Raw genomic sequence first — 9,828 nt, forward strand, 5'->3', positions numbered from 1 at the left:
TTTGCAATGAACAAGTCATTGGTCTTGCAAAATTCTACCATGCGAGTTCCAGCATTATTTCTGTCACCAAGACCACATTTTCCAATTACCGGTGATTCTTCTTTGTTACCAATTTTTGCATTCCAGTCACCAGTGATAATTAACACATCCTGATTGCATGTTCAGTCAATTTCAGACTGCAGAAGTTGATAAAAATCTTCAATTTCCTCATCTTTGGCTTTGGTGGTTGGGGTATAAATTTGAATAATAGTCGTATTAATGGGTCTTCCTTATAAGCATATGGATACCTGTCACTGACAGCATTGTACTTCAGGACAGATCTTGAAACATCCTTTGTGATGACGAATGCCACACCATTCCTCTTCAAACTGTCGTTCCTGGCATAGTAGATCACATGGTTGTCTGATTCAAAGTGACAAAAACCAGTCCATTTCAGCTCACTAATGTCAAGGATATCAATCTTTATGTGTTCCATTTAATTTTTGACAACTTCCTGTTTTCCTAGATTCATACTTCGTACATTCCAAGTCCGATGATTAACGGATGTCTGCAACTGTTTCTCTTCAATTTGAGTGGTTCCACATCAGCAAATGGAGGTCTCAAAAGCTTTACTTTATCCATAGGAGTAAGTCTGGGTTTACTTAGATGATGCAGCTCTTTTCCAGTCCTATTTTGAGAGCCTTCTAACCTAACCGGACTATTCATAAAGTTGTGCAGTAATGTATCAAACAGTGTTTCTTTGCTATTCATAAGGTTTTCCCTGGCCAATTCTTGGAGAAGTGGATGGCCTCTTCTTTCTTCCTAGTCTGTCTCAGTCTGTAAGTTGGGCTGATACCATGCACCATGTGCATCCCGCTGGGTTTGAAACACCAGTGGCTCAGCCTCAAAACTCACATCAACATGTCACCACAGTAGGACAAACCGACAGATAAGTTTGTCTCCCTGTTGGAAATCTCTCATTTGCCCTTACCTGGGTCCCTGCGACTGACTGCTCCTCTCTCCAGGTTCCTGGGCCTTTTAATCCCCTTTCTCCTGCTTGATAGACAAGCCTATAAGGTGAACACTAATATAAGGAGGAGGAAGGTATGCACTCATTAGAACAATTAAGCATATGAGATCAAGAGGACAACATTTGCCCAGGGATAGAGCTACGAAGGTGGAGGAGAGGAGAAGGAAGGGAGAAGAGGTGTGGGTACAGGGAGGAAATTGGAAGAATACTGTTACAGTGTGGGGACTGCAATAAATGTCACAAAACAGAATGTGTATAGATTGTTGAATGGAAAACCAATTTTCTCTGCAAACTTTTACCCAACCACAATTATTAAAAAAAAAACAAAAAAACTTATTTTATTTCTGTTCTTTTTTTAATCTCCCATAACAAATACATTTTTGTTTTTTCCTGCTTACTAAAGCAATTTCCTACCTACTTGAGGGATTGTTGAGGAGTGATTTTTCACTACTATATGCTGACATAGATGTAATCACTCTGCTTTGTTGGCTTGAAAGGAATGATTCTAATTATTTTTTCATAGTCTAAAGTGAAAGTTGCTAAGTATCTCAGTAAATAAATTTTTCAAGGCATACAAAGTTATAGAATTAGCTCCTAGACATTATTTGATTATGCAACAGGTGTGACATTAGAAAATTAAAGCAGTTTTGTGCAGAAGAAGGTTCACTGTGTAAAGATATGTGTCTCAAATATGATTAATACCATGCACAGTGGGCAAAATTCACTCAGAAGACTGGGGTCACTTACAGTAAGGGAGATTGCTTCTGTGAAAGTCTGGCAATATGTTTTAAGCACTCTTTTGGTGGTTCTTCAAGATTACTTCTATTTTCTTCAGGATCAGATTTCATATACTCCCACCTGGTAGCTGGGAAATCAATCTGAAACAAAAGAATGATTTTCCGGTTACTGAAGGTGACTCAAAAAATTCATTATTAATTTAACAACCTCCAGCTTATATCTGTAGAACTTAAAGGAAAATTCTTCTGTTCTGTGCTATTATTATTTTAAAATAGAATTATTAGAGTTTGCAGTAGAGAGCTAAACGTACATGATGTTTGGCCAATCCTCAATTATTTATACAAATGGTACATATTAGTGATCTGTAATGCTTTCTGAGGCAAAAGGAGAGAAAAATAACAATTATAAACTTTTCATAAAGATATATATGTTACATTTGTGTTTAATGCTGAGGTTAAATTCTTTCTGCATTTTGGCCTTATATGTCTTTCTCTTATGAAGTGATGAAACTGTTGATGGTAATTATATTTTTTCATGTAATCACTTGGGAAAATAAAAAGAATTACTCTATGTTGGTCTCTGATTCATGAAATCTACCAATCTGGGAACCACTCTGTAGACAGGAGATAAGGCTCCTCTCAGGTGATGACCTGTTTTACAAGGATATAATCAAATAGAGCATTTTTTGCTTTGGCTTCTGTAGCTCAGATTTATAGACAGGCTTCCTTTGTCCCAGTTCAATGCTTTCTATTACACCATGTGTCAATGATATTCTGACTCTAGTAGGTATAATAATTAACAAAAAAGACAGTTCCAAAATATGTAAATGAGCTGTAGATATTTGCTTAAGTCTATTGTACTTTTTTAAACTTTTCATATTGGAAAATCTACAGATTTCATTTTCTCTGCTGAATTATGTTAGGTTGTAATCTCAGATAAAATGGAGAAAGGTTATGAAGTGGATTGTGTGAGCTACAGTTTGAAATGCAATTTAATCTATTTTGACTTTTATTAATTTGAAAAAGATTTAGAAATCTCATTCTGTAGCCTCTAACATTTACTGCAATATTTGTTTTTGGTTATAGTATGTCATTCATTACTCCAATATGCTAAAAGAAACAAGTAATAGATCAGTTAACCCAAAGCAATATTACAGTCAATTTTGCTTCTTAACAGAAAGATTCATTTTGGTGCCATAAAAAGTGTGTCCGGTACTGTTAGGTTATATTTTACTTTTAATGTGCTCAACCATTTTTAAACTCATGGAACAAAATTACTAGAAATAATATTTATTGAACTAATCCGATTTTATGTAGGTCCTAAGTAAAATGTAGGTTAGATGAGAAAACTATGGCAGTGACGTGACTGTGAATACAGTAGTACCCCTGTGCAACATTTATTATTATATACATTTTATTATATATTTTATATATTTCACTTAAGAAACAGTTTTCTTTAATTTTGATATATAAGTGAGTCTCTATACCAAATGGGATTTTTTATTGGTTATGAAGATGCAAAGTAATTGCTTTTTGAGCCATTGATATAAAATACTGATATTTTTGAGGGACAACATTCACACAGAGGAAACGCAGGACACACAGGAGTGCATAACTATGAGGGACATGGGGTGTGTGTTACTGGGCAAGGAGGGGAGGAGAATAGGTTAGGGTTGGGGTTGGTAAATGGGGATTGAAACTACATGTACATGAAATGTTGAATGCAAAACAAACTCTGCTCTGTAAACTTGCACCTAAAGCACAATTTAAAAAAAGAAAGGGGAGGGAATACTGATATTTCTTCCAGTTGCCTTTTATCCTAACATTTTATGAAAATAAGTTCCCCAAATATATTTATTAATGTATTTGGCTCCAAAATACTCAGGAGCCTCATGCATTATGGAAGCTATAAGCAGTATCCATTACCCTCAGAGAACTTAAACTCTAATCAAAGAGAAAGGTATACATATTTACAATTAAAATGTTTTCAGTTGCCCTTGAGTCAGTCTCTGATTCATGGTGACCTCATAAACAATGGAATGAAACACTACTCAGTCTTGCACCATTCATATGGTTGGGTTTGGATTGTACTATTGCGATCCATAGGGTTTTTATTGGCTGATTTGCAGAAGTGGATCTCTAAGTCTTTCTTCCTAATCTGAGTTAGCCTGGAAGCTCCACTGAAACCTGTTCAGTATCAGAGCAACACACAAACCGCTATTAACAGAGGAGTGGAGGTGAGCAGTATACATTGGGTGACACTGATGCTCAGTGATAGAACTCTTGCCTTCCATGCAGGAGATCTGCATTTGTTTTCCAGAGAATGAACATTAAAATCAAGGACAGCATGTACACAGCAGCCCTAAGGTCTGCCTCAACCCATTAGCAACAAACATATAACTGTTCATTCTCTTCCTCTGGCCTTGGCTGACTAACCCTGGGCTTAGTCTCGGATTTCCTTTTAATGGAAAGCTCTAACAGATACCTTCAAACAACTATGTCGAGTATGCCACTATATGAAACCAATTTGTCACACACACTTCTGCCTCAAGCCTTAACGATACATTCCTGATTTTAAGACCAAAAAAAATTGATGGGACTCTTTCCTTTTAGGTACAAGAAAATATATAGGCCTGGTCATCCTTTTAATTCATACCTTCCTACACATTTTTATGTTGGCATTTTGTATTCTATTATCTCACTTTGTTTCATTACCTCTCCTAATTGTTCCCCATTTACACTTGGCCATCATGGTTTCTACTATATCTTGATGACTTTGAAATCCTCAAGGTAGTTGCTGTGAGTTAATATTCCTAGTGTCCCTATGCCATACTCATGTCAACAAGGTACCCTAGGGCCTCCTTCGTTGTTGTTGTTGTTATATGTCGTCGAGTCGTCTCTGACTCATAGTTACCCCTCCTTGGGTTTCCAAAGCAGTATCTCTATGAAAGTAGATTTTCCAACCTTCCTTCCAAGGAGTGGCTGGTGGGTTTGAACCACCATCCTTCTCATTAGTAGTCAAGTGCCTTAGGCACTATGTCACCAGAGCTCCCAGGCCTGCTTCGGGCCCCCATAATTCTGTCAGCTTGTTCAAGGAATTCCCACATAAATGTAACTTATGTATGGTAATAAATTCTATAGTAGGTAGTTCAGAAGAAGAAAGGATAGCTGCTTACGGGGTAGCAACTAGAGTGAGTCTCAAGAAAGCTGTTGCAGAAGAGACACTCATAAGATGGCTTGAGAGTGAGGGGGAAAAAAAAGAGTTCCTTTTGTCTGGGGAGAAAAGACATGCTGTGTTTTAAAAACATGGCCTCAAGGACTAGACTGTTGCCTCTACTGACACTTCAGATAATGGAGGGTAATTATTTTGGTTCTCTAGTGCTGCTCTGGTAGCATAGTGCCTAAGGCACTTGACTACTAACCAGAAGGCTGGCGGTTCAAACCCACCAACCACTCCTCGGAAGGAAGGTTGGACAATCCTACTTCCGTAGTGATACTGCCTCGGAAAGCCAAGGAGGGGTCGCTATGAGTCGGGGCCGACTCGACGGCAAATAACAACAACAACAACACAGTGCTGCTCTAACAGAAAATACCACAAATGGATGGTTTTAAAAAACAGGGAATTATTCTCTTACAGTTTAGGAGGCTAGAAGTCTGAGTTCAAAGTGCCAGTTCTAGGAGCTGGGTGAAGGCCCTTCGACCTTAGGCTTTAGCTCTGCCTCTTGCTCCAGGCCCACTGAAGCTGAAGGCATCTCTTAACTCAGGCAGCTACAACTCAGATTGACAAACCCAAGGCTGACAAGTACAATGGCACAGTCTCAAAATTATCAAAAAACAGGGCAGGCTACTAGTTCAAGTTCAGAAATAGTCCCAAGATCGGTAGGCAACCATGGCAGGCTGCTGAACGACAACTCAGCTACAAGCAGGATCCAAGCATGCCAAAAGCTCCACAGACCTTTCTCACAGCTTTTTCTTATATACTGGAAGCAGACCACATCCCTAAGGCAACTACTCAGCTGCTCCAGTAGGTTCCACCATGGAGTTGATTACCAGTCTCATCATGAGTTATAACTATGTCCAGTTGCCCAGCCACTCAAAACCAGGCCCAGCAAAGTTGACACACAACTTAACTACCACTGTAACCATGGAACAAAATGTTAGGTAAGATAAAATATTTTGGGGAGATGAGTAGATAAAAATTGCTGTTTAAGGAGGAGGCCCACTTGGATAAAAGAAAGAATTAAATCTTCTGATATCCAGGTTCAGATAAGTGGTCTAAAGGGATCAAAATATGGATATATATCATTATTTAACAAATGTTGTATCCCAGGCACAGGTATTCTGTGCTATATCTTGGAGATAAGACACTACCAATGTGGTCAAAGAAGTCCCAGTTAATGAGAAAGAAATATAATGTGGTAAATACACTGAAAAAATTTATATTAGATATTTTGTGAATACAGAGGAAAGAAACTTAACCTTGTTTAGGGAGGGAGTAGAGGAGAGGGTAAGGAAGAGATTCCTAGAGGAGAGTTTATGAATTCTAAAAGATGCATATCAACTACACAAACAAAGCCAGAGGAGGGGGTGAACGGCGGCTGGCGGGTGGTAGGGGAAAGGGAAGGCACATTGCAGGCAGAGGGAAAACCATTTGTAAATGCACATTTTTAATATCGCTGGAGCTTTAAATGTCAGACAATGAGAAAAAAAAAAAAAAAAGGAAGGAGGCATGCTATTGAGCTTGGCTTTAATTCTTTAGGTAAAAGGAGGATTAAAGAGTATTAGCAGGGGAGTGGCAGATTTAGATTTAAATTTCAGATAGATCACACTGTAGCTGTGTGGATTTTGCTTTAGAGAATGACAAAACCAGAGATAGGAAAACCAGATTAGCTGTAGAGATCTAGAAAAGAGTTGCTGAACTAGGGATTGAGAGGCTAGATTAGAGGATATAGTTATGGACTGAATATAGAGAGACAGAGAAGGAGGCAAAAATATCAGCTAGTTTCTAAGTTTGCATAACCAGGTGGATGTAGAACATGAACAGAGATAAAGAATTCAAGTGAAAATGCAGTTTTAGAGAGGAAGGTAAATTCAGTTTGGGGCATGCTGTGTTTGAAGCTGCCTGTGGGTAATCCAGTTTGATAGCAGACATGTGGCTAGACTTGTCTGACGTTTATACTGTGAAGGAATCTGACCTAGAGATACAGACCTGTAAGGGAACTTACATGGACTCTGTGCATAAAACCTTATAAATGATTGAGACCCAGCAATTCTACTCCTAGGTATATACTCAAGAGAAATAAAAACAGGGCTAGGAAAAAAAAAAAAAAAAAACTTGTACATGAATGTGGCAGCATTATTTATATAGCCAAAAGTTAGAAATAACACAAATGTTCTTCTACTAAAGAATGGATAAAAAATGTACATATTATTATTATTATTATTTGATCATAGAAAGGAATAAAATGCTGGTACATGTTCCAAAGGATGACTCCTGAAAACATTTAGCTGAGTGAAATAATCTAGTCATGAAAGTCCACATATTATATGATTTCATTTATATTAAATGTCCATAATAGACAAATCTATAGTGATAGAAAGTAAATTAGACTGCTTAGATTTTGGTGGATTGGAGTCATAGAGGGTAAGAGTTAAAAAGCATGAGATCTCTTTGAAAAGATGAAAATGCTCTAAAATTGACAGTGATGACTGAAAAATAATGAATTGTATACTTCAAACGAGAAAATTGTAGAGTATATGAATTATATCTCAATAAATCTTTTTCAAACAAAAGAAATTAATGAGAACACCCATGGAGAATACATACTGAGAGTAGCATAGTCAACTGTGAAGGAGAACCTACAAAGGAGATGGAGAAGGGATTGGCAGAAAGCAGTGTAAATACAAACACAAGAGGGCAGAACACCAAAGCCAAAGCGAGAGTTCAGTGAATTGGGGGTGTGATTTTGCCACAGAGAACAAAGAGAGAGCTAGCATGGTAAAGACTGAAAACTATCACTGGATGTGGCAAGTAGAGGTGGTGAGTTACCTTATGGCAGTTAAATGTGATAAGGACAAAAGCCAGATTATAGTGAATTTAAACATGATTGGAGAGGCAAGTAGAGGAAGAAAACAATACGAACAATATTAACTCAAACAACTCTGCTATTCTTAAATTTGTGATAGAGCCATTCTACTTGTTGTTGTTATGTGCCATCAAGTCGGCCCTGACTCATAGCGACCCCTCCTTGGAAGTAGGATTGCCCAACCTTCCTTCCGAGGAGTGGCTGGTGGGTTTGAACTCCCAGCCTTCTGGTTAGCAGTCAAGTGCTTTTAGCCATTATGCTACCAGAGCTCCTTCTACTAGATGGTCAAAACCTGAGTGTCTACCCTGCTTTTTTTTTTTTTTTGCACATAAACATTTTTTAGACAGAGAAGAATTTTGCGGAAAGGGAGAAGCTTACAACTCAGGAGAGAGATAATTACTGATAGAAAAAGGTCTTGGAGAATGTGATAGTGTATGGGGTCAAAAACACCTCTGGAAGCATAGCTCCAGAGGCTAGAAAACAGCTGGGGAATTGTATTCAGGAAGAGGCAGGAGGTGAGGAAGACCCAGGCCAATGTATTCAACAATAATCTTATCTGTCTCCACTTCTGAACTCAGGTCTACTTCACACTATCCATTGCTTCTTGTCAGGTTGTTAGCTATAGGACCAAAAGAATTATTAGTTGGAAGGCATCAGGGTTTATGACGCATTATATCCCTTATCACACTAGAGTATGACAAGCACAATGTATGGCAGTAATTATCCCAAGTGTTTTGGTTCTCTAGTGCTGCTCTAACAAAAATACCAAAAATGGATGGCTTTATTTAACAAAGAGGAAGTTATACTCATACAGTTTAGGAAGCTAGAAGTCTGAGTTCAAAGTGCCTGCTCTAGGGCTGGGTGAAGATCCCTCAACCCTGGTCTTCAGCTCTGCCTCTTACTCCAGGCTCATTGGAGCTGGGGGCATCTCTTAACTCAGGCAGCTGCTGGCTGCTGAGGCTGACAAACCCAAGGTCAGCAAGTAAAATGGCACTGTTCCAAGATTAGCAGACAACATGGCAGGCCACTGGTTCAAGTCCAGAAATAATCCCAAGATCAGAAGACAACATGGCAGGCTGCTAAATGAAGACTCAGCTACATGCAGGGTCCAAGTGTGCCAAAAAGCTCAGAGAGCTCCCTCAAAGCTGTCTTCTATATACTGGAAGCAGACTACATCTCTAAGGCAGCTGCTTTATTGCTCCAGTAGATTCCACTATGGAGTTAATTACCAGTCTCATCCTGGGGAATAACTATACACTGCTGCCCAGTCACTCAAAACAAGGCCTAGCCAAGGTGACACACACTTAAAACTACCATACCATCTAATAGATGACCAGACATTCAGAAAAGTACAGCTCTACAAGAAGTCATATACATAAAGTATAATCATCTTCTCTGTACAGAGGTGAAATTTGAAGTAAGGTTACTTAATCAAGGTCATAAAATTTTATATTAAAGAGTTAAGCCTAAAATCCAGATTTCCTAACTCTCAGCCCAATGTCTTTGCCTAAGATTCATAGTGACTCCTCAACACAAATACTGGTTGCAGAACTTTCTTCTAAATTCCTCATAACCTCACAATTTTCAGGTTGAAAAAATTAATTCTAAAGTTAGCTGAGTATGTGACTACAATGATACTGGTTATTAGGAGTTTTGACCTTAACATTTTAATAACTTCTATTTTATTTTGTACATATTGACATCAATTAAATAAATATTCTGAGAAGTTCCCTTTATGTCTATACCATTGGAAATTATTTTGTAAATATCACTGATTTAACCTTTTTGTACTACTCAATGATTTACCTGCCTCATCCTTCCCCCCCTCTTTTTTTTTGGTAAGAATAATTCTATTGTGGCTCTAAATGTCTAACTGTATATCTATACTCTTGTTGACAACTTAAAACTTCACTTCATGAGAGCCATAACAAGAACAGATATATGCACGCCGATGTTCATCGCAGCACTATTTACAATAGCCAAAACTTGGAAACAA

At 38.1% G+C, this 9,828-nt stretch overlaps 1 protein-coding gene across 1 annotated transcript in view; it reads right to left on the minus strand.

Annotated features, from left to right (window-relative positions):
- PIK3C2G (phosphatidylinositol-4-phosphate 3-kinase catalytic subunit type 2 gamma) overlaps window positions 1-9,828 on the minus strand; it is a 654,890-nt gene that overhangs the window by 502,749 nt on the left and 142,313 nt on the right. The window contains exon 14 of the mRNA XM_007944442.1: window positions 1,757-1,887. Within this exon, the coding sequence (XP_007942633.1) occupies window positions 1,757-1,887 (131 nt within the window). The remainder of the gene's footprint in view (window positions 1-1,756; window positions 1,888-9,828) is intronic.

Source organism: Orycteropus afer, unplaced genomic scaffold, assembly GCF_000298275.1.
Source record: "Orycteropus afer afer isolate SDZICR_OR568_19922 unplaced genomic scaffold, OryAfe1.0 scaffold00126, whole genome shotgun sequence".
NCBI classification, from domain to species: Eukaryota; Metazoa; Chordata; class Mammalia; order Tubulidentata; family Orycteropodidae; genus Orycteropus; species Orycteropus afer.